Source organism: Parasteatoda tepidariorum, chromosome 6, assembly GCF_982258835.1.
Source record: "Parasteatoda tepidariorum strain Cologne lab strain chromosome 6, Ptep-v5.0, whole genome shotgun sequence".
NCBI classification, from domain to species: Eukaryota; Metazoa; Arthropoda; class Arachnida; order Araneae; family Theridiidae; genus Parasteatoda; species Parasteatoda tepidariorum.
The window spans coordinates 25,537,077-25,563,910 of record NC_141760.1 but is presented as its reverse complement, the minus strand read 5'-3'; the positions used below and the strand labels follow the sequence as shown (position 1 = coordinate 25,563,910).

The following is a 26,834-nucleotide window of genomic DNA, read 5'->3' as shown; positions in this document are numbered from 1 at the left end:
GTATATTTTGGATTAGAACTTCCTCTTTCTGTTGTGTGTGTGTGGTTTTTATAAACATTCTTACTGCGTCTGCGCACATGTCCCAGAATTTCATGGTAGGGGGTGGGGTTTGGCTATTGATGTATTTTTCTTTCCTATTTATTATTTTATTTTATGTTAAGAAGTAAATTTATTCGCATTTATTTGTGTTATTGGGTTAAAGCATAAAAAATTTGTGTAATTGGTTTTGCAAACTTCCTTGTTTATAATAAGCATTGTGTTATATTATTTCATTAGTTTAATTTGAAAAAAAAAAGAAAACTTTTTAATAATTTGTTTCCGATTAGAAAATTTAGAATTTGAGATTTTTTGAGACTCTTATTGAGGCATTGAGTATTATTTAAACTTATTTCTTGCAAGTAATTTTTGCATAGTCTTCATGATTTTGAATTTGATTTTTGTTCCAAGATTGCTAGTGGAATGAGTAAGTACTAACATAAAAAAAATAGTTGACTTTACATTAATTACATATTGCATTTTAAATTCAATATTCTAAATTATAATTAGGCTAGTGTCACAATTTGAAGTGCAGTGGGCAAACTTGTCTTTTTATTTAGATGAATGGAAAAAAAAATATTCTCCTTGCCGATTAAAGCATAAATATTTTAGTACACAATATTTAATGAGCTTAAGTTTTATTTTTATTTTAAAGCATATTAGTCTATATATATAGACCATATCTGTATACAATAACTAAATATCATCACAATTTTTAATCTTCTCTACTTTTATCTCATACTTTATGCATAAAATATGAGGTGCAATAATTTGTTTAATGCACGAATTTATATATTATCTTAAATGGCTTATTATATCTCGAGTTTTGTTAGAAATTTAATAAGCTTTAAATTTGATGGTATTTTTTAAAAATTATAAGTTCGGAGATTTAATAATTTTCCAAATTGTAGTTAATGTTTAACATCTAGTACCTACTGGTAATTTAATAAATTCCAAATTTATTTGGTATTTTCAAGAATTTGTAGCTGGTAGTTTAGTAAATATCAAAGTTGATTGCATTTTCAACAAGTAGCACAAGTAATTCAATAATTTTCAGATTTATAAAAATTTAAAACTTTATTTACATATATTGAAATTTATTTACTATATGGAATTATAGGTATTATACATCTATAATTAACTATAGGTATATATATATATATATATAATATTAATCATTTATATATGCCTATAATTAATTACATATATATATAATTAATTATAGGTATATATGTAATTAACTATGTTATTTAGAATTTTAAGTAATTGTGCTAAAAGTTTTTTGTGATTTTATTTACAGGCTGCTGAAGAAGCTTTGAAATCTGGAAGAAGGGGCAGAGGAGATAAAGACAGAGAATTATTAAAAGAAAGCAGTGAAAACTTAAGAAACTCAACTGGAGATATTAGTGGGAAAATTAATGGTGGTCCTCAGACCTATCTTAGTCAATCTGATAGTCAATCCCCTTCTAATACAACTATGCATTTAGGAAACCAAGGAGTAAGTTTTTATTGAAAATTTTATTCTAATATTTAAATTTTTTTTAAAATTATTAAGTGAATTTATGATAACTAATTTGCCTCATATTTTTTTATATTTTACCTATGTTAACTTAATATCATAAATGTATTTTGAAGAGAATAATTATTTTCATTCGGTGAAAGGTTTGACATAATTTTAATCTTATTACCTTTTTAACTATCTGAATATGTTTAACTTAAATTTATTTCAAATAAATGTGCCAAAATTTATTTCAAATTAATGGTGCCATTTATTTAAAATTTGGTATAGGCAAAATCATTAAAATCATTTATTCTGAAACAAAAAAGCATAAACATCTGAAATAGTTTATTTTATGTTATGGCGTTTTTGACATATTATATCTTGTAAGAAATACTCATTTGATCATAATTTTAATTGTAGTAACTAGGTAAATTGCAATTGTGAATGAAGAAGTATTAATACAAAATATAAGTAAATACAATACAAAATATGTTTAAAAAAATGCATTGGAAAATAGTAAATTTAATCTTAATTTTTTCTATTATTCATATATAAAGGCAAACTTAAAATCTTAAAACAATAACTTCTCTATCTGTTGAAAGAAAAAAAAATCAGTTCACGTTGGTTATACATAAAAATTTAACATACATAAGCTGAGAATAAAAAAGCATATTTAAATAAGTTTTTTACTTAGGTGGTAAAATGTTTTTCTTGATTTTATTATAAAAAGCTGTTCAAAAAATATAATGAAGTTTAATTTAAACCTGTGTAGTTATCATTTTAACACGTGTAGTAAAATGAAACAAACATGTGCTTTTGTTTATGTATGTTCAACCAGTCATGGCGAGGTGATGTTATCCGCAGATCTCATTGAATCCGTAATCTCTTCATACTTCCTTTAACCCTTATTCTGTGATTTGGCAACTTGCCACTACACAATATTATGATCTTCATTCATGCGTTATTTTTGTTTTTAAATACTATTAGTTCACACTTTCGCTCTTTGCTTAAATTTTTTTCCTAATTTAATTTTATATTACATTTTTTATTTAACTATTTATTTTTACTCTTTTAAATTTATCTATATTAAAAAAAAATCTTCAAATGTTCTCTTATTGCTGTTCTTTTTATCAATATCTTTTCTTTAAGCCATTGAAAAAATGTATGCATTTTGTTTGATTTTATAAAATCATTAATTATTAATGTATTTACATTATGCCTAAACATTTTTATTAAGATACAAAAAAACGAATGATATGTACTATATTTTATTATTACTTTTCAAAAAAATAACTTTAAAAAGGATAGTTTGAAAAGAATTCATATTTTGAGTGGAGAAAACTTTTCTTAATTTAAAACAAATATTCTAGTCTTTGTTTTTAGTAAAAATTTTTTGTATTATATTAATTTATTGTTTAATGTAGTTACACCAACTGAAAATTTTATTGGAAACAAGTAAATGAAAATTAAATTTTCTGATTTTACTACAAATTTTTACAAAATATTAATATTGCAAATTTAAATCAATAAAATATTTTGAAACTGACTCTCAAGAATTGATTTACATTTAATTCATAAGAAAATGTTAATATAATGCAAAAATAAGTCATGTTTTCCAAATTATTATGGAATTGGTTGAAAATGACCTCACTTTTAATCGGGAGAACAAATAAAGAAGAAGAAAATAAAAGATTGTTTTTAATAGTATCTTAAATACCACTTAATTTTTTAAAATTTAGCAGTATTTGGTTTTGTATTAAGTCACTGGATATATTAAATTTTTTATATTAAATGGAATTAAATGTTTTGCTTTTCTATATAACCTTTGTATTTTATACGTGTTTCTATGATAGAGCTGCATTTTTAAAAGCATTTCTCATAGATATTACCCTTTTTAACGTTTTAAGGATAATTTTTTTGTCCGAAAATATTATTTTTAGCATTAAAGTTGTGTTTTAAGATTTAAGAGAATATTTTTTTCCATTTCTTTTTTTTCTTCAACTTAACAACTTTAGTTTTTTTCAGTGTCAAATATTTGTAATTATTTTAATATCTAATTATCTTTATTATCTTAAACATTTCTATTCAAGTTTTTTTTCCCCTTTACCCCGTACCTATAATACAGCTAAGTTTTTATTATTTTTCAATAATAACTAAACTTATTTATATGTAAAAAGATGATACTTATTAATAATTTTTTTGTCACTATTCAGCTGTTGAATATTCGGCCGTTCCCCCCCCCCCCCCAATATTCAAAATCCCAATTCTCTATTTGTTAATCCCTAATTCTTGATCACATTTGTTTTCAATTTCACTGCACACATATCAATATATTATATTATATTTTTTTTATTATGAAATTGAAATTGGCGCAAAGTTTTGCAATTACCCAGTATAAATTAGACTTAAGTTTACCTAATGACATTATACTTAGTTATCTTAAAAGGCAACTATAAAGTAAAGTAGGATTTTTTTATATTTCAAAATTGTGATTCATAGTTTTTCATTTTAAATATATATTTGATATTTGAATAATATAATTACAGTTTTATATTGTAAGAATATTAAAATCTAATTAATTCTATCTGTTTGTAGGCCCGCAATTACATGGATCAATACCAGCCTCAAGGTGGTAATAATTATCAACCTCCAGGCATGTTAAATAATTATAATTCAAATGCATCTTATGGATCCTATACACCACAAGTGCCACTGCAGGGTCATCCACAACAGCCTATGTTTGAAAACCGAGTTGCTGGTAGTATCGATGGCTTAATGGAAATTGATGGTACAAGTACAACCCACCGTATGACCAATAACCGTCTAAAAAATTTGATTCATAATCGACAAAATCAAAGAGATCAAGGCCAGTTGATTCCTATATCTAATCCTGTACATGATTCATCTTTTAATTCTCCTGTTCCTCTGTCTCCTGTGAATCAACAGCCTTCCTTTACATCACCATACCTACCTCCTCTTAATCATCAGGAGCCATTGCAAAACTCCTTGCCATACACAGGAACTTCAGATAGTTCATCATCTCTAATGCATTTGCAGCAGTTGTCACCAAATTCTATTGAACCATCTAAACCTGCTATACCAAATAATCAGAATGTTCCTTGGCCCGAAACTCCCTCCAGGAACACTTCTAAAACACCTGAAAGCACCTCACCATTAGTGCAGAAGTCCCCTGTAAAACCATCACAAAATGGAGTTGCAGATGTGTCTTCTGAGGTTGCTGCCAATGATGGAAATACTGTAGTAAATGACATTAAAGTTAAAAAACCAGATGATGACACTCCCAGTAATAATTGTGCCTTAGATACTAGCAGTGAGAAAGTGGATAGGCAGAACAGCTCTGATAATATCAATATAGAAACTGATAAAACATCTAACACTGGACCTGTTCAAGAAAATAAAGTCCCTGCAAATTGTGATAATCCTGCTGAAAGGGGCATGTTACCTCCTCCACAGTCTCCTACCAGTATTCCAAGGTATCCTGTACCCAATTCTAGTTTTGTGCCTCCTCCATATGCATACAGGCACCTTGCACCACATCAGACATTAGCATCCAATGTTCCTTTACCACAAGGATGCATGCCACCGCCGTCTATACCTCCTGCGCCAAGTATTGTGCCACATTCTTCCATCAATGGTGGTATGCCACACAGTGGCATGTCTATGATTCCTAATCCTGTGTCAAATGAAACGAACTGTGATGAGTCCAATCAGCCTCATTTTTTATGGAATACGACCACATCTATGAATACATATACAAATATTACCAGTACATATAATTCTAAACTATCTTTTTCTAATGCAACTTGTATGCCTACTTTCGCGTTAACTAGTGGGAGCAATAGCGCTCAAACATATGCCAGCTCTAACTCTTACTACAATAGTCAGCAACTACAGCAATCACATTTAAATTATTCTGATAATATCACTATGCTTCCAAAAGGGGGAGGCACTTCCAAGTCATACATAGATAGTGGTCGTATCCAGGACTCGTTCACCCAATTGGACACCCCTCACAATTATGGACATCAAGACCTCCCCCATATACCAAACTCTGTACCTCCTTTTTTAAATAACTATTCCAACTATGCAGTAAAAAGTCATCCTGGCAGTAATTGCTCAACTCCTGTGGCATCTGGGTTTGAAAATCAAGAATTAGATTCTATTGATCGATTGGAAAAGTTAAGAACTAATGCAAAAATCGAGCCACCCCAGTGTGATTGCTTAAAGAACAAAGATGGTAAGCTGCTTGGTACAAAAGTGAATATTGTTGTAAATAATTTAAAATTTTGAGTTAGTATTTCTCGTAATCTTTTAATTTTGAAGAATGATGGTACTAAGTATTGTGTTTTTAGAATAGAATTACGTCTCGATGCATTTTAAAGTTATTCAATTTTATTCTATGTTTTGAGTATTTCATATTCATTTTAATTTTTAGATTTACATAGATGAAACAAATCTTAGTAATGATGTTTAGTTAAATTAAAATATTAGTTTCCTCAAGTCTCATTTAACTTGTACTATAATATGTAATGAAATAATGTTTATGTACAGTCTGCAAAATAAAAAATGGACCATTTTTTTTATCTAATGATCGAATATTCACGTTCTTGGTCTCAATATTAATGATTCAAAAGGGTTACTTCACTATTTTATTTAATAATGGTCGACAGGGGCCCCATAGGGGCTTTAGGTGGGCGCATCGTGCGCCCACCTAAAGCTTGGGGGGGGGGGATTTTTACGCTAAATAAAACAAATAGTTTGGGGGGGGGATGGGGGCCACTGATGGTCGAAAATATTTTGAATTGTACAGTACACAATTTTTTACTTAATTTTAAAGAGTATAAATTTTGCATGGTGAAGTACAAAATTTTAACAAAATTAGTTGAATGGTTCCTGAGAAATTTAATTTTAAAGAAAGAATATTTTTTAAGTTTGATTTTTCAGAACTATTTGACCCATGTCGCTCAAAATTTATATTTTGATACGTAAAATTACATCTTTTAGAATGATATAAAATTTTTTATGCCTTTCAATTTTAAATTTTTTCGACTGTTATTAATTAAATAAAATAATAAAAAGCAATAAATACTTACTAAATGTTAAATTTCTTTGGGTAAACGTATTTTATAGTTGTGTGCAAAAATTTTTCAATTCACTTAAAAAGTTCTGGTTATAGTGAAATATGCAAAGCATAAAATTATCATTACGGTGTCCAAACTTTGACCACTCTCCCGACCAAACTATGGGGATCATATTTTGCAGATTGCGACTACCCCCCATATTTTTGGAGTTAGAAATTTGTATCCGTCGAAAAAAGGTATGTTTATTACGAAAAAATACGTTTTTGTGCCTGATTTCGTAACTTAAAATAGCGTCTGCATTAATTAATTAGCAATTGAGATCAGCCCCTCAAACCTTTAAGATTAAGTACTAAAATGTGAAAATCTGTTTTTTATTTTGCGCACTGTACACCAATATGTTTGTTTTTGTATGCTAGATTTTTGATTAAATGACTATTGACCACTTATTGGTTTGCTTATAGCAATACCATGATTTACTGAAGAATGATGGAAGATTTAATTTGTCTTTAGTTAAAATTTTACTGTTTGTTGGGTTATGTTTAGTCTATGTTGTTTTACATGGCTTCTTATGTTTCTACTTTGCTATATTTTCTTTACATCTTCTATAAAAAATATGAAAATTTTTATATATGTTTAGAATTTAACTAATGATAATATTAAATACACTTGTACTCCTTACAGTATTTCTAGATCAGCAATGGTATTTTCAATTATGCTATTAATCATGTGCTTAACATCAAACTGTAGCTTCTCTTTACTTTTTTCTGCTTACTCTTTACTTGAAAATTTTAACATACTGTTTTTTAGTTTTTTTAATTTTATTTTAGTATTATGATAATTGTTTTGAGAATAATTTTGCCTGTTTCGTTTCATATTTTAATGATATAACTAGAAATAATTTTTATAAGTTTGTGGTTTACAAAATTGATTTGTTGTCTTGCAATGAATATACTTAGATTTAATAGAATATTTTTCTAATGTTATTATATATATTTTTTTAATCTTATAGGCAGAGGGTTGTTATTGTAAACAAAAGATATGCTCTGATGTTATAAATGTAATTTTTATTGAAATAATTATTCGTTTTAATCTACACATCTAGCACCTTGAATTAATTTAATCAAATTTGATTTAATGTTGCTTTTTGAACTACTTGGTTTTAAGCAAATATCCTTCATAGAATTCAATATGTTTAAGTCTGTATTTAAAAAAATTATTTAACACTTAAAATGTTATCAGTGTATTAAAAAGGTTTTTTTAAGTTCTTCCACCAAGGAAAGTAAAAAAGCCACAGTTTAAGTTTCTTACACAAGAAGCAAAATTATAATTTTAAACTGTCTATGCCATCTTGCTGCGAAGAAATATCTGGGCTTTAGAAAATGCAAATAACTAAAATATTTTAAAATTTATTCAACTTTCTCTCAAAATCGCCTATTTGGCGACATTTTTTCTCCCAGATGAACATTTTTAAAATCAATGCCCTATTCCCCTTTTTTTCAAATTTTTATGAACCAGGATAATGCAGCATTAGATTAAGTTTCAGTATATTAAAAAATGATACCATAAACACTTTTTTTTCTTCGCAAAACTCTGACTTTTCTCCACATTGATGTTTTGTGCCAATTTCAAAATAAACACAGAGATCGCTAGCTAAAGACAGGCTAAACTTGACCCAACGGTCCTGAGTAACTGTTGCAAACTCACCTCAGTTATGAAAATAGCTTATTATTTGCAAAAATGCATCAATTCATGCGACTACAGAGCATTCAAAAAGCAGCCTTAATTAAGATAAATCTATTTAGCTCAAATTTTTGCAGTTAAATAAATGTTATAATAAATGTAAATTATTAATGATATCCAGTGAGAACTTTTTCTAATTATGTCAAAACATGTGTCAAAAATATTAATTGATTTTTTGATGAATAATTTTAAATTTTCTCATGTGTTAGTAGAAATATAAACCAAGTAATAATTTTTATTGCTATGTGACTACCAGATATATAAATGAGTAACTATTTTCATTTCAGTATTACCATCTGAAAAACTTCCATATTATACACACTTAGGAAGTGGTTCTTCTGTTTCTGCTATTAGAGAACTTATTGAATGCAGGTATAATTTTTATGCTCATTCTGTTTTTTGAAGTGGCAAATTTTATTAAAAAAAACATTTTCATTAAAATTTAATACAGCAATAAAATTCACATTCATACATATATGCATACATGCAGCAATAAAATTTATATTTATACATGTATATATTTATAATTCTGTTTTATGAGCAGCTTTTTTTAATCGCTATGTATTTTGCATAAATTAGTCTGTTTTTACCGTGTTCACCTTTTTTTTATTTTTATCTATGTGCTTATAATTTGTACAGCAAAAAAAAAAAACTATGCTTTAATTCTTAATAACATGTTTTTATATTTCATTATAAAAATGTTAACTCATTACATCCTTTATTTTTAAATCAATCTAAAACTGCATGAGATAAAAAATGACTTTTTCAAAAAACCCATAAATATTGCTTTTTTTTTATTTACTTAAGCCATTTCAGATTTTTTTTTTTTTTAAATGTTTGTGCTTATAAAAATACATAATTGTTCAAAAAAAATTTTATGCATGCTTTTTGAAATTCAGCTTTCTGCAATCTCCATGTAGAATGACATTATTGTGGAAAAGTACTTTGTACTTCTCTACAATACTGTACTTTTTCGATTGTACAATCGTACTTTTTTCGTGTCAAATATTTTTTAACCACTTATAAGCATTCAACATTTCATTCTTAAAAATAAGTAATGATTAATATTAATGTTTAATAGGTATTTATAGATTATAGCAAAATTTCTGTTTTCAGATCTGGAGAAAAAGGAAATGCAATCCGAATAGAAAAATTGTTGTATTCTGGAAAAGAAGGCAAAACATCTCAAGGATGTCCCCTGGCCAAATGGGTGATAAGACGCTCTAGTCCTGAAGAAAAATATCTAACAGTCATTCGGCATAGGCCAGGACATACCTGTCGAACAGCTTATATTATCGTGGCTATGGTGGCCTGGGAAGGTGTTTCACAACATGTAGCTGATATGTTATACAAAACAGTTGTTTACAAGACTGTGAATTTTGGAATACCAACACAGAGGAAATGTGGAACAAATGAGATGTATGACTTTTTAATTTTAGAGCTTAATTAATCTATAATTATTGCAAACATTGTATTCTTTTTGAAGCAGCTATTGACTTGAATGTTTTCTTCTTAATTTATGGATCATCACATATCTTTTTGATTTAGAGATTTTTGTTAAAATAAAAATATTTTAAAAGATCTGTAAATGGTAAAAGAAAATAATCTATTTAATTCAGAAATAATCATTTTTTATTTATTTTTAAAGAAAATACTGACTATAAGCCTTAACTACTAGAATAGAAAGGCTGAAAGATAATGAGCTATTTTTTCTGACAAACTTAAACGAGTATGCTAAAAAACAGTCATAAACACTGATGCACCCGCTTTTTCAGTTATTAAAATTTTATATGCTTGATTACATAATCCTATTTAACTGTCACATACTACTCCTTAGACATGAATGAATTGGAAAGATTTGTAATCTGTTTTTATCGCACAAAAAGTTTATTAATTTGTTTCTTTTAAATCCAACAAGAAAGATACACAAGTTCGCAAACCAGTTGTAATCTTTTGTATATAGGCAGATTTTAGCATAAATAGTTTTTAATTATATTAATTTAATATGTGATTTACTGGTACTTTCCTTTAAATTTACATTTTTTCCAAATTTAATAACATTTTAACAGGGTTGATTACATTAACGCAAACTAATATCATGATTTTAAAAGAGTGAGATTTTTTCTTATAAATAGAAACATTTAAATATTCTTTGAATTCAATTTATGTCCAATCAAATAAGTTTCTTCAAACTAGTTTATTTTTATGCTTAAAGTTTTTTTTTTTTGACTGATTATAGTTTTTTATTCAATTCAACTATAAAAATATTTTGAAACCAATAACTAAATATAGCTTCAACCTAAATTAAGTACTGCTTTTAAATCAAAGGTATTATTTAAACATTTATGTTTAATTTTCAGGAGAACTTGTGCTTGTCAAGGCCTAGATCCAGAAAGCTGTGGTGCCTCTTTTTCATTTGGTTGCTCTTGGAGTATGTATTATAATGGTTGCAAGTTTGCTAGAAGTAAAAATGCTCGAAAGTTCAAACTTACTGAGAAAGATGAGGTAATTTACAAATTTTGTTTCTTCAATTTATATTGTCTAGGTATTAAAAAACAGTATGTGTTTACTTTGTTACATATTATTTAAAAATATTTTGATTATTGACTTATTTTGATTATCACTTAAAAAGAAATCAATTCATTTAATTTTTTCTTAATTACAATTGATCTATGTCCTGAATTATATATCTTTTAATGTAAGATCAATGATCTTGAAGCTTCTAAATAAAGTGATATTATCTTTTTCTTCATTTTTTATTTTTATGTCAGTATTTTGTTAGCCTATTTGGAGATTAGGAGACAAAGCTCTCGATTCATGAACATATGCGCTATCCCCCTTGCATTAGCTTTGCTGAGAAAATTTATATTATGTTAATTTCTGACAAAATATATACTATGATAACCTTATAGTAATTTTAATAAAACTGAAAACTATTACAAAGTTTTCAAATTTCTGGCAAAAATCATTGTAATTAGACAAATTTATAACTTTTTCTTATCTTGTATTTTAGCATAATCTTTAAAAATAATTTTCACTGTCACTGCAGAAAATCTTTGTAAGCAAATTCACTTGCAACACTTGTCAAAAATAAATAAAGAAATGTATTACAGATACGGGGCCGGATTAAGCGTACGCGGGGCCCTAGGTCATTCAAATTTTTGGGGCCCTTAGATTAAATTCTTATCTCGTAAATTTTCTTTTTATTCAAATATAAAAGTATTTATCTTTTCATTTAAGAAAGCATATTTAAAATAAGTAATAATAAATTAAAATTTACTTTATTTTATTAAATTGGAACTAAAAAATAATCATAGCATTTTAAAAAGTCATTGTTTTTCTTAATTTTTTAAAATTTATTTTCAAAAAATCCATTTTAAGGGGGCCCTTAATCATTGAGGGCCCCAAACCATGGCCTGGCCTAATGGCTAATCCGGCCCTGTACAGATAGTTGATAATGGCCTTTTAAATTGAATGTTCCCTTAACAGTATCTTTGACATGAAATATAGTCTAACTAAACACTCTCTTATATCTTCTATCTAATGACATTAAAAACAATGGGATTCTTTCAATTTCTTTATCCACCTGAAATTCCAGAACGCAAAGTAGATGATCTTCTTAAAGAATTCAAAAGTGCATCAGATCCAAATAGAAAAGACTGTGTGGGAATATTATAAACAAGATATTTACCAAAACAAAACAATGGTTTGCTTGTAAACTGTTGCATAGAGGGAGGTTTTAACTAATTTAATTGTAAATTTTGTAAAAAAAGAAAAAGAAAAATTATGATGCATTAAATAAGCTAAACCTAAAAATGTACATAAAAATGTGTATATGTATGTCGCAAGAAATACGGGTTTTGAAAGAAAACTAAATTACGGAAATAGTAATAATAAATTTATTGATACGTTAATTTTTTTCTAAATTGGTCTTTTTTCCTAATTTATAATTTACTTGAAAATGGTCAAAATAATTAATGTTGGAAAATACCAAAAATTTTTTTTTGATTCTTAGTTGTAAAGTCCAAGGGTTTGGGTGGAAAACATTTTGTTTATCTTTACCTAATCCCTACTGATCGCTACCGAAGCTCCAGTTTTTGGGAAATGTTGTAAAAATAAAAGTATTTATTTTTTGTTCTACTTTTTTTTTGTTTTATATGTATATTTTTGAGATTCGATAATACTAAAACGCTGAAAAATGCCAGTGACTGCAAAATTATTAATGATAAATTTTATTTTTTCTCTTTAAGTACTGAATGTTATTTGAATTTTTGTAGTACAATCGATTTTGGATCTTATCTTATACCATTAAACATTATATTGAGTCATATGATTAAACTGTAATAGTAAAAATTATATTAAAGTATATTCAATATATTAATTATATTTTGCTGTATGATTAAATTGTGTTATGAATGCTATCTGAAAATAAACAACAAGCTATCTGAAAATAACAAGCAAGTTTTTTGTTCCTCCAATCTCTAAAGAATTTTTTTTTACAAAACAATTTTAGTATAACTATATAGCTAATATTTTTAAATTTCTCTCTTATTTATGTAACATATGCCAGTCGTCTTTAAAATATTTGTCCTTAAATTACTTTAGTAAAACAGATGTATCTCTCTCTCTCTCTCTCTCTCTCTTTATATATATATATATATATATATATATATATATATATATATATATATATATATATATATATTTATATATATATATTTATATATATATATGTTAGAGAGAGTCTACATGATTTCAAATGAATGGAAGGTTATAGATCTACTTAATCATTATTTTGAATGCAAGTGATTTAAACTTGCAAGTAATCATTTCGTAATTAATATAATTTCTTCACTAACGTCATTTTTGCACCTAAACTTTATAAAAGCAAGTTATAAAATATAAAGAAGTTACAGGCAGTGTTGAAAGCTAACGTTTTTCATAAGGTGTTTATTAAAACTATTCAAATTATATGTAGTTACTGTGTTTATCATAATAATAACACAAATGTTTGGAATGAAATAAATGATTTTTAATGAAAGTTTTGTTTTTTATGTAATTCTTGTAGGAAAAAGAACTAGAAGATAAACTTCAAAATTTAGCAACTGATGTTTCGCAACTATATAGAAGAATGGCGCCAGAATCTTTTGAAAATCAGGTAAATATTTAAATTAATAATTTTATCATAGTTTATTGGTAAATTTTAATGTATTCTGTTTTGTGAATGAACAGAAATGCTGATTAAAATTACCATGCTGATTATAAGTTTACTAATAATGCTGATTAAGGTAATGAGATAGAATGAACCCAAATGTGATGAGACATAAATAAAATAAAAGGGGGGATTCAAAGTTTTAAAGGATCCTTAACTTAGTACATAAGGTTGCCTTAGGGCAAGATGCTTTTTTAGATGAAGTCAAGACTTTTTACATTGATAAAAGAACTGAATTCTTGAATCATGTGAGATATTGATACATTACCATGAAAAATTAGAAATATATAATTTCTGAATAGCAAAATAGATCATTTCTTATTTGCCCTCTACTCTTGTTAGCTTGTGATGGTTTTAGGTACTTTTTGTTAGATTAAATTAATGTGTAAAATTATATCTGTTTGTACATACGATTCTTGGTGGCGCAGTTGGTTTGTCGTCGGCCTTCTGAGCCCAAGTCTGCGGGTTTGATCCCCGGCCCAGACACCGGATTTTCGGGATGCAGAAAATCCTTAGCGGCCATGTCGTATGATTATGCGGCATGTAAAAGATCCCTGGAGTGCCTTATTGGCTCTTGGCATTTCCGGCAAAATTAAATTCCTAGTGCACTTTAGCATCAAAATAGAGTCTCGGTGCTGCCATCTAGTGTGGCAGAAACTAGACGTCCAAATTGAAATGGCCAACGGTATCTCACCCATTGTGGTGGTCCTGAAAGAGTGGATACCACTTCTGGAGAACGCACTAGGTCTGCTCATCGGGAAGACTGATTGTGCAGCTCACTGGAAATAAAAACATAAGATTCTTCAACATGATTTTGAAGTAAGTCAATATGATCTAGATCGTTAAAGATCTTTTTTGTAAAAGATAGAATTTATACTCTAAATACTAAGTTAAATTTGTTCCTACTTTAATATTACTCTAGGTATACATATATAAACACAGTTTGCTTACTCTTTCAAATATTATGTTAAAATATAAGTAACTAAATGAACCAGGTAAAACAGATGTTTGCATTAGAGAATCAATATCAGAGAATATTTTTGAAATGCTTGGGAGAAAAGCCCATTTCTTTTCTTTCCATAAAATTGCCTCTTTTTTTCTATTGGTGAATGTAAAATAAATATGTTTTGTTTCTAGACTGAATTTGAAGATCAGGCTTCTGACTGTCGGTTAGGTATCAAAAAGGGCCGTCCTTTCTCAGGAGTAACAGCATGTATAGACTACTGTGCACACTCTCATAAAGATTTACAAAATATGAATAACGGATGCACTGTGGTTAGTAAAATATTCTCAAACGCATGCACCCAGGACCTCTTTCCCAACTCTAATTAGAGTTAAACTATCCCTAACCCAGCACCTCAATACTCTTCCTTTTTTATTGCAGCATGTGCATGTACAAAAGCTATTTACTATCTTCCTTTCTTGGATTTTCTTCTTTTGCTCTTAACTTTCTTTCGGGAATTGCTGCTGTTTAAGTTATGCATAGGGTGTCTCGTTATTCCAGCATTATGCTTTTAAAGGTGTTTTTGGCTTAAAGAATTTCTGAACACTGCTGATTCACTGAATTTATTTGCCATATGCTTTTGTAGCCATGTACCTTTAGTTTTTAAGTTTACTTTTTGGATAATGTGTAAAAGGTAATTATAATATGTGGTTTGTATGTAACATTTATAAATGTACAATGTTATAAAATCTTAGGTAAATAGTGTTATATTTAAGAATAGAGAGATTAGTTACAAATTGTTAATTTTTTTAAAGAATTAATTTCGAAAACTATTAAACCATTTCGATTATAAAGCAAACTATTAGACCAGTTTTAACAATGAATTTGTAATTGATTATCAAATTTAAGTTAAACATTTTATAATTTACCATTGTCTGTTGATATTTTTATGTGTATTCAGAGTTTCATTTACTCTAACAAAATACTATTTTCTCATGCTACATTCCTTTGTGTGCTGTCATTTCCCCCCACAAGTATTGAAAAAGAAAAAAGTTTTTCTAAACATTAAGCAAACACAAATCATGAGCTTAGTGGTAAAAAATAGTGTAACTTTTAAAAACATTTAATGTTCTGTGTTTCTAGAATATGCAATGAAAAAAAACCTTTTTTCAATAACAGCATATTAAAATTATATAAAATAAATTTTATTTTATTATTATGGGAAAAAATATTATTAATAACCTTCCACTAAGCTTTTCAAATTTTTTATTTATTTTCTAATTTTACATTTATACTATCATTTAAGCATTTTCTTGAATAATAATGTATAAATTTGAATAATTTTAATACCTAATAAGAGCTTTTAATATATGAATTATGTGATTAAAAATGCTTATTTTTTAAATCTTTCAACTCATTTTATGAAAATTTTGATTGTTACTGAAGAGTAAAATGTAGTGATCTGTTTTGAAAAGTGTTCTTTGATCTACTTAATTAATTATTGTTTCCAGTGCTTATAAAGATTTAAATTTAATGTTTTTAATCCTTAATTAATTTGTTTATTTTTTGTAGATGACTAAAATGGAATAAGAAATGACATCACTTCATATTAAAATAATATATCTAGGTTTAATAGTTCAAGAAATTGAGGTTTTATTGCATTTTAAATTAAAATTTTTATTTTCATCTGAATTAAGTTTATTGATTTTATTCAGTATGGTAGTAATTCATACCCTCCAACTTATGAGGATTTTGAAAATAACTTTTTCTAGTGGTAGCGAACCAAAGTAGAAATTTTTAAAGCAAATGGATCTCTCATAAAACTTTTATCAGAACTTAAGAATCTAGCTATATGGCCTGCACTTTTATAAGTAATAGTGGACAAGTTACGCTAAAATTAATTTTTTTAAAAATATTAAGACATTAATTTTGCTACCGTCTGAAAAGAAGATTTCTGAAACTACGGAAATTCCGTAGCAGTTGGAGGGTATGGTAATTGAATAATCTTGGTTTAAGTAGTCTGATAATCTCAAATAAAGTAGTTCTGTTATATTATAAAATAATCGTGACAAATTATTAGGAAAAACTTGTTTAATATCTCATATTACTTGTTGAAAGCAATCAATTTATGATGAAAAATTCTGAATGAAATAGAGTTAAAGATCCAAAAAGAATGTTCTACGTGAATAGTTTAAAACTTAATTCTAAATGTAGTTTTATTTCTCATAGTAGCGTAAAATATATGTTTAAGCTAAATGCTTAATTTCAACTAAAATCAAAAAGTTAAAATTGTTCTAATGTTATGTTCTAATGTTATGTAAGATAATTAGATGTAGCTATTTTCCCCTTCTTTCCTCATGTTTGTATTCAATAAAAGCTGTATTTTTTTTCTTATATTCAATTTCATAGTGAAGTCAAATTATATTAACCTGGATTTTCAACGAATCCCATATTAGAATTTTTACTTTTCTAAACCCATACTTAATTTGGGTGATGTGTAAAAGTCTTTTTATTCAGTCGTTGTAGGTGTGAAATATCATAATGTACTGTTCTAAGTTTCTGTTTTAAATATGTTCATAATTACATTAAAAAAGCATGATTTAACATTTTCTGATGTCTAAAATATAGAAAAAAGGTTGTCAATAATAACTATTTAAATAAACAGTACACTTAGAGCGATATATGAATAATGCTAAACAACATAAAAACAACGTAAATAGCATCACAAAAACAGACATACTGTTTAAGTTCTATAATCAAAGATTTTCCTTAGTGGTGAAATGAGAGAAAAAATTACAAACAAGTTGAACTGGAGAAAAAGTAGCAACAAAAAAAGTGTTCTTTTGTTTGTTATTGTAATGAATGTTATTTAAATGTATTGATTTGTGATTTAATACTTATTAGAAAATACATTTAATGCAAAATTTCATTTTGGAATGATAAATTTCCATCATAAATTCTAGAAATTAAAGACACTATAGTTTCTAGTACATAGCCAAGTAAAATTATGTGAAACAGAATGAATTTATTTTTCTAATTCTAATATTTAGCGTATTTAATTCTTACAGAGATTGTAGTAAACATGTGCTTGTAATTTCTTTTCAGTTGGTTACTCTAACAAAGCATAGGGGCTGGGAAAAGCCAGAAGATGAACAACTGCATGTCCTTCCTCTTTATGTGATAGATAGCACAGATGAATTTGGTAGCAAAGAAGGACAAGACAAAAAGGCATGTTTTATTCACTCTTTTATCCCCTATGTTTTTATAAGAAATTTTAACTTTCAAATAAAATTTTAATAAAATTTATTTTCTTTTTCCAGATTGCTTCTGGTGCCCTTGAAGTCCTTCAAAAATTTCCAGTCGACTTCAGAATTCGAACAACCCCCTTAAAACCTTGCAAAACAAGAGGTAGGAAACCAAAAGATGGCTACTCGCCCAGGAAACAGGCAATTCAAACTGCATTTCGACAGCTAATAGCAAGCGGAAAGCTTCGTCGAATCGATCCTCCCTACGATCGCCAGAAGGCATTGATGCCTTCTCACCATTTGACCTCATCTATGCATTGTGATGGTTTTGTTCAGCCAGATAGTAGTGCCACAAGCAAAAACAACTTCATAAAAAACCTTTCTGATATCAATAATAGAATGATTGCTTTTGAACACGTACCAAAAGAGGAAACTGCATGTAAGTTTTACGCTGGAAAGCACATTTCACATACTAACACTTGTGGTGATCCTTTTTATAGTAATTATAGTGTATATAATCAGGCCCAGCCTTCTAACCAAATGAATACTCTAAAGTGTAATTTTGATAATAACCACAACATTCCAATATCCAATTCATATGCTTCCCCAGTTCCTTCTAATGTCTCGTCAGCTTCCAATAACATCTCTGGGGTATCTGTGCATGGTAACATAATCAGCGCACCCCATTCAACTGTTTGTTCTAAGTTACCGTCAGACACATACGTTACGTCATCAGTAAATGCTTCAAATTGCAATCAAAGTATCAATACTTACTCATCTAATAACAATTGCTCTTCTGTAAATCATTCTTTAACACATGGTACTCCATATCCGCCTTATTACCCATCAAATGTTCCTCAAACCTATATTCCTCACAGTCATGATCCATATCATTCTTACCATTCAAATTCACAACCGTGTGATCCAAATCACAATCCTTATTTTCAGAACAAGTTCTTACCCTGGTATCATGGTCAGCAAGTTGGTGGATATGTAGGTCACAATGTACCTTTAAAAATTCCAGGAAATTACAATGCTTCAAGCTCTTACAATACTATGAGACTTCCTCATTCCAATAATTATCATAACATGCCTTATTCTGGAAAATGTGGAACTTTTAATTATGATTATTGTGAGTATTCTAAGCCAGAAATATATAATGTACCTGAAAAATCTACAGCTCCAGAAAACCAAAGTAATTATAATAACTTTGAAGCTCATCAGAATCAACATTTTTCACCATTAAACGTTAATAACTCTTCAACATTGACCCCATTCTCACCTGATGGTGTCTATGCCCTTAGGGACATGGACTCTAAATCTGTTAATTGTTTTACTGATTGCAAGCCATCAATAAATTTGAATGCTGTCAAAAAAGAATGTTCTGAGGGAATGCAACTAACCAATAAACCTGTTGATAATCAATGCCAAAGATTAAACCAACCATATGATAACTACAATTTTAATGCAAAAAATTATAATTATCATCTGCAACAGGTTAATTTTACACCAGGGTTTAACAACCTTTCAGATGTTAATTGCAATTATCCTTCAGAATCCAACAATAATGGGATGAATGCCATGAAAGAAGGGTATGAGAGGGATGTGAAAGACAACTTCATGTCACCCATGTGTGATGGAAAGGATTCCAAATTGAATAGGCCCTATTCGGATACTTCAGAAATACCTCATTGTTTTCCTAATTCGCAACAAAATAATTCTTATCAAAGCACTCAGGAAACTAATCATTTAGGAGTTCTAACCTCAAAATACAGCACAACAAACATTGACGATGCAGACAATTTGGTGGATTCGACCACCCTGACCATCGAGGGTGACGAGGTTTACGAAGGTCATTCCGACAACGAGGGAAGTTTTAAAGATGCTGAAGTGGGTGGTGTTGCAATTGCTTTGACGCATGGATCTGTATTATTTGAATGTGCCAAACACGAACTTCATGCCACAACTGCCGTTAAGAAACCCAATCGTAAACACCCCACTCGTATCAGTTTGGTTTTCTATCAGCATAAGCAATTAAACGCAGGAAGCCACGGTGAAGCTGAATGGGACGAGAAGATGAAAGAAAAGAGGACAGGTGGTGTTAAGAACTTAAATGTTTCATTCGATATGCCCCAGAATAAGAAGCATTGTTTACAAAGTGAGGATGAAATAATGAAAGACAATGCGCCTATTGGGCTGCCATGCACGAATCCCACAACTAGCTGGGTAACAGTGTTCTCTTTACCCCCACTGACTGTTGGTGCTCCCTACAGGAATTGAAAATAAAAAGTTATTTAAAAATTATTTATAAATGTTTTGTGTGATTAAGTGAAACAGTTTTATACCATGAATTATGAAATGTTTTGAATATTGTATTTGTGAAATTTGATAAACTTGTTAACATAAATGTTTTGGAATGCTATAAAAATTTGATTTGGAGTGTATTTGCAATACTTTCCCAACTTTAATTCCATCTTTTATTAAACACTTTTAATCAGTGTTTCCAAAGGCTTTCTCACCTCAACTGTTTGGGTAATTAAGAGGGACCTGGTATGTAACGCTGAAAATATTACCACCGTCATGAAATTTGTCTTAAATTTGTGCAGCCGTAGCCTTCATGTTCGAGAATTGGCTGTTGCACGAATGCTGTTTTTTTAATTATTTTTTTAATAAATAATTATACCTTATAAGTGGTTAAACACATCTTCCAGCTAAGGTTCTTTAGAGATTTTTTTCATTTTTCTAGTCAGACTTAGTTATTTACTTGGTTTAATTTTGTTATCTTCGAGATATAATATTGTTTAAATTTGGCTCAGCATGAATGATTCTGGCATCTGTGCTTTTAAATTTTATATTCAACGTAATTACTTTTCTAATTTAACTTTTTACTGGGCCACTTTTTAAAAGTTTACTTTACAAAATGTGCTTGAATAAATAAAAATACACTCCATTCAAATTTTTGTGTTTTATTTTTTAAGTTAGTAATAAAAAGAAATCAGTTACTCAATATTTTTCATTTTCTAAGTTCAATAACTTTTTATATTGTTACTTTTAATAATCTGTGTAATAGAAATCTGATGCAATAAGCTAGCTTCCATAAACAGAAACAAAAGGTGATAAATGCTTGCACATACACTCTTATGGAACCATGTACACAATTATGAACTATCTATGCAAGAATTTATGTATTTTACTGGCAAAAGTCTTTGATAGACAAACGTAGAAATGAATTCTACTCCCAAATACTGTAAAACTCCAGTGCCTAAAGTAAAGAAAAAAAATGAAAAAACATTTTATATTGTATATTTGAAACTGGACTGACATTTTATATTTTTTAAACTAGGTATTGTACAGTTAAAAATCTAAAAATAAAAATCCAGCCTATTTTTATTAAAGAAAAATAGTAGGAGGTTGTATTTTACTCTGAAGGATCATTGTAAATGTGTTTTCCTGCCTATAAACCTTACATGCAGCTGATAACTCAGTATTACCTCCATTTGCGATAGTTTACAATAGAGGTGACCTTCTATGCAGTTTTACTTTAAAATAACATTTTGCAATACATTTATATATATATATGAAATCACTAGCTTTGAAATGCTATGGCTTGCAAAGCAAGTTTGTATTTTATTACTGAAATTTGCTGTTAACTTACCATTTTAAATGGTTCGTTAATACTTAAAAATGCATATAATTTAACCAGGCAATAAAAAAAAAAACTTGTGTCATTAGTAATAAAAAGATGTGGCCTTGTTAAAAAAATTATTTTTTATAATTTTTAATGCACTTTTTGTTTACATATTTTATGTATTTTTTCACAATTTTATGAAAATAAAGACTAATACAAATAATTAATCTCGTACTATCCTGTTATGATCAAGTATAAAATTTTATTTAATCTCATGGAATGTAACTTTAACTTAACTGGAATTTTTTTTTACTCTTTGTATATATATTTTATTATATATATATATAGTTCGATTGGGATTGAATTTAGTTTTTCTTAATAAGCAGTTGAGTTTTTGAATTATTAATTTGTGAAAATTTATTTTATCATATTACCCATTTAAATCTTTTTAGTTGCTTATATAACTTTTTCGAAAGCATAAGAGTCAAATTAAAAAAAAAAAAAACTAACCTCAACTTTGTGCTGCATGATCATTTGTATTACACATTCATTTCAAATAGAAATGCATTTTTTTTCCTATATGATTTCAAGGATTATTTTTTTTGTCTCTTTTTTTTTTAAAGGAAATAGCAAAATATCTTCTAATTAAGATCGAGAACTATTTTCATCCTCTTACAATTTGGAATCTCCATATTATTTACTTATAGGCTTTGGTTGATTAATATTGGCTCATAAATAAAAAAAGTATTGTTTGTGAGTGTGATAATTTTTTTCTTTTATGTAAATAAAAAAAGGAATCTTAAATCTTTTTTTTATTCGAATAAGGGTTATTCATTTCTATCATTTTTAATGAAAGAATTATATTCTTTCAAGCACAATTTTATGAACAAATTAACTTCTCTTTATCTATTTGCATTGTACTATACATATTTTATTTATTTTGCTAATTAAATAACAATTGGCGCTTGCTTTTCAAAACAATGAAATATTAGAAAAACTACCTCTTTTGATGCCATTTATTTTTATTCAACTACTTACAAGTCATTATTTTTACTGCACTGCCATTTACCTAATATCAACAATAATTTTATGAATATACCATTCTCATAACTCCATTGACATATATTTAATGGTTTCATTTGTTTTTAATATAAAAATAAAAACATTTTATTTCACTTGTACATTTCAACCATTTGACTTTTAACTATTTTTGTAAAAGACATTGTAAATATTACGCCATAATGTCAGGTGAGACATTGTAAACAGAATCCCAGCGAAAATCCTCAGCATCATGAGCTAAAGATTTATTTAAAGTCATCTAGATGAAATACTCGACAATGCAGTTATCGTGAATGAATCATGTAGCTGTTTACATTTTAAACATTTGTATGTGATGTAGTGCGTCTTAAGTAGTGTCACTTGTATTGTAACATGTTTGTCAGTTTTTACTATTCTATGTAGCTGCAAATTATATGTATTAAATTATTTTTGAGCTTCAACAGTAGTCATGTTTTTTTTTTGTCATAAATTAAACTCTTGTAATATGTGTTTCAATTATTTCACAACCATAATTAAAATATTTTTACTTAGCCTGATGTATTTTTTTTAGTCAATGTATTTAAAAAAAAATTGACTGAAGAGAAATTGACTTAAAACTTGAGTAGATCTTAACTAATAATTTAGTTTTTGAGAAAATCAGCATTAGAATGTACACCGAAGAGCCATTACATTATGACCATCCTGCTAATAACATGTAGGACCACCTTTAGCCCTCAAAACTGCTAGCACCCGCCGTGGCATTGATTCCTCAAGGTGCTGATAGGTAGTCTGAGGTATCTGGTACCAAGCGCTCACCAACTGGTCTTGCAATTCCCTCACATTGCGAGGGGGTAGCGTGGCAGCACGAATTTGGTTTTCCAAGTAGGACCACAAATGCTCTATTGCAGTGGTGCGCAAACTAGGGGTCGCCAGAAGTTTTTTGGGGGTCGCCAAATTTTTATGAAATGCATTATCCCTGCATGCTGCATACCATACAGTGCACTTATAAAGAGTGAAGCGCCGTCACTCCCTGTTTAATTGCAATTTCATGCTGTCCACTCTTTCTGATGGTGCTGCAGCATTAACAGGTTCGAATAAAGGGCTCAGAGGCTTAATTCAGAAGGTGGCGCCTCATATGGTATTTAATTACTGTATGATTCATCGGCAAGCTCTTGTTGCAAAAGATATGGATGAAGAGTTGCACAACGTATTACAAGACGCTGTTAGTTCAATTAACTACATTAAATGCAACTGCCGTCTCTTTTCAATACTTTGTTATGAGATGGGCTCAACGTATGAGAGATTTACTGTTACACAGAGAAGTCAGATGGCTTTCACGTGGGAAAATACTACGACGGATATTTGATTTAAGAAATGAAGTGTACAAGTTTTTAATCGAAAAGAAACATAGATTGGCAAGTTATTATATCAATGAAGTTTGGCTAGGGAAGCTGAGCTATTTAGTTGATATTTTCGAAAAACTTAACGACTTAAATTTGAGCTTGCAGGGTGAGAATTCAATTATCATAACTGCAGCCAGAAAAAATTCAAGCTTTTAAGAATAAGCTTAGTCTCTGGCAAACTGAACTGAATAAAAACAACACCATGTTCCCTTGCTTTAACGATTTTATCAAGGAAAATAGTATAGATATATTTACATTTAAAAACATCATTTCCAATCACACTGAAAAGTTAAAGAAAAATTTTTCGAGAAGATTCGAGGATTTTCCTGAAAATCTTGGTTGGATTCGTGATACATTTTCCTTTGACATATGCAGTTCAACTCTTCAAATTAATGAGAACTACTGAGTCGAAATCAATTTAAGACTCAGCCTTGACAAAAATTTTTGGCTATCCGTGGAAAAACAATATTCCATTTTATGCAAGAATGCCATCAGAGTGTTAATACAATTTGCATCAACGTATTAATGTGAAACTGGATTTAGCAAATTAGTTTCAATAAAAACAAAATACCGCTCGCGTTAAAACCCTGAAAATGATATGCGATTTGCAATTAGCAACATACATCCAAACATCGATGAGATAATTAGAAACTTGAAGCCACATACATCTCATTAAAGAGCAATTTACTGATTTTTGTGTAATATAAAAAGTATTTTCTTAAAATTATAAATAAAATTAATATGAGTCAAATATGATGATGTTTTTATTCGATGAAACGAAAGAAATGCGCGAAATATACATCTTATTTCTCAACATTTATCTCTAGGGGTCGCCAAAAATTTTCTCTCTACTAAAGGGGTCGCAGTCGAAAAAAGTTTGCGCACCACTGCTCTATTGGATTAAGGTCAGGTGAATTTGGGTCCCAAGACATGACTTGAAAGTCACTGAAATGTTCCTCGAACCAATCCAAATCGATTCGACCCTTATGACATGGTGCATTATCCTGTTGGTTAACACCATCCCTCCCGCAGGAAAAACTGTTGCCATGAATGGGTGAACCTGGTCTGCAACTATGTTCAAGTAGCTTACAGATGTCAGGGATTGTTCTATGAGGATTATGGCTCCCAATGTGCCCCATGAAAACCTGGGCGAGCCCATTGTTAAAGATGGAGGGTGGTCATAATGTAATGGCTCTTCCGTGTATATAACCATTAGTTTTATGGTGAAAATGATTAGATGAATAAATTATCAAGAGTTACACTTCATTAAAAAAGCTGGGAAATATCTAATTCGTGTCATTACAGGGTTTATGATGTAAAAATTAAGTGCTTAAGATTAAAATCACACTTCAGTTTTTTATTCTTAATATGTGTATTGTTTGTATTAATTTTATCATTTTTAAAGGCTTTATTACTTATTTGGTACTAATGCCTTTTGCATGTCAAATCATTTTATTATACACACAAGGTTTTTGTGTTTCTCTATAATGGTAGGTTTTGATGTGCAGGACTTTATATTATAATCTTATTAAAGTTGGACTGATCTAAAGCAAGTTAAGATTCCACACAATAAGTAATCAGTCAGTAAGTTATTCATTTTTATTTCAATTAGTAAGCAACTTAATACAAAAAAATAAAGCACATACTTAAACTATAATTACCTTTGAACAACAAAAATCAATGCATTAGTTTACATGATTCACTATATTGTATTTAAAGTGGCACTGTGGGTCATTTTTCTTATTTAAAGAGCATAATACATAACTAAATCAAGCAGTAATTTCAAATATAGAGATTCAATGTAATGAAATAAGAAATGAGAGAAATTAACATTTCTAATCACTTGGTTTTTTGATTTCGAATATCTTCGCACAATTTTTCACAATAGTTCAATACATTTTGCAGCAAACAGTGCACTTGGCCACAACACTATTAAATAGCATAAATGTACAGAGAACAGACAGTAAACTGATTCTTTTTATCATAAACATTTTATAATATACCAGGTACCCACAGAACAGAGAAAAGCCTGGAATTTTATCAATCTGGAAAATGGAATTCAGTTAAAAAAGACCCATAAAGTCTCAGGGGGGGGGGATTAATCAGTTTGAGTTACTTAGATGTCTAATATTTTTCCAGAGAAATTGGTCAATAATTCCTTTCCTTAAAAAAAAAAGATCATTTTCAGATCAAATAGCAAATTCAGAAGAAACTTCTGAATTCAGAATCAAAGGGGAAAAGGCAAAAGTTTGAATGAACCAAATTTCAGATTATTCAAAATCACATAGCTTTAAAATATAATAAATATTGTAACATGGAATAAAGGATGCCATGAAGGTATTTTATCAGTTTCTGTGAAGTTGCAGTTTAAATTGAAAACAAAAATTATTATTTTTCACCTTGTTTTCATAACATTTTTTTATGAAAAATTTATTTTCTTTGCGGCAAATATGTTTCACATTGACATTTCAGTTAGAGTAGATTAAGGTGTTTTTTATACAACATAAAATATTAATTATTGCATTTATTATTTTTGAAATAAATATGAATCACTTATGAACCATTCAATATTTTCATTGATAATAATAAAATAGTTTAATTTTGCATGAGAAGTAAATCACAAAATTTTTTTTACAATTAAAAAAAAAAAATTAAAAAAAAAAAAAAAAACACATTTTACCTCATAATAAACTTTTTCTGTATCTTGAAGTCATTATATTTAGCATATTTATGACACTAAATTTGCAGTAAAGTATACACAGTACTTGAATTTGTAACCTTAGTTGTGTATAATTCATTCTAATTTTAGATTAATAGCGTAAGTAAATAGGTCAATAAATAAGAAAAAAATCACAACAGGAAAATGCAAAATTTCAGAATAAAACTAGCATCAAATTAGAGTCATAAATAAAATGCTTAGTTATGATTCACGTTTGATGGCGTAAGTGAATAGTATATAAGAAAAATCACAAAAGTGAAATACAGA

At 28.5% G+C, this 26,834-nt stretch overlaps 1 protein-coding gene across 8 annotated transcripts in view; it reads left to right on the top strand.

The window, feature by feature from the left end:
• The window catches only part of LOC107446842 (methylcytosine dioxygenase tet3-A), a 78,260-nt gene extending 55,354 nt beyond the window's left edge, over positions 1-22,906 (top strand). For 7 of the 8 annotated variants that reach the window (XM_043041983.3, XM_043041987.3, XM_087165568.1 and 4 more), the window contains 9 exons: positions 1,337-1,534; positions 4,133-5,795; positions 8,667-8,751; positions 9,496-9,798; positions 10,740-10,884; positions 13,448-13,537; positions 14,729-14,866; positions 17,640-17,762; positions 17,855-22,906. In XM_043041983.3, the coding sequence (XP_042897917.2) occupies positions 1,337-1,534; positions 4,133-5,795; positions 8,667-8,751; positions 9,496-9,798; positions 10,740-10,884; positions 13,448-13,537; positions 14,729-14,866; positions 17,640-17,762; positions 17,855-20,059 (4,950 nt within the window). In that variant the 3' untranslated portion in view covers positions 20,060-22,906. The remainder of the gene's footprint in view (positions 1-1,336; positions 1,535-4,132; positions 5,796-8,666; positions 8,752-9,495; positions 9,799-10,739; positions 10,885-13,447; positions 13,538-14,728; positions 14,867-17,639; positions 17,763-17,854) is intronic. The other variant, XM_043041990.3, reaches the window with a different exon arrangement.
• Positions 22,907-26,834: the final 3,928 nt, after the last annotated feature.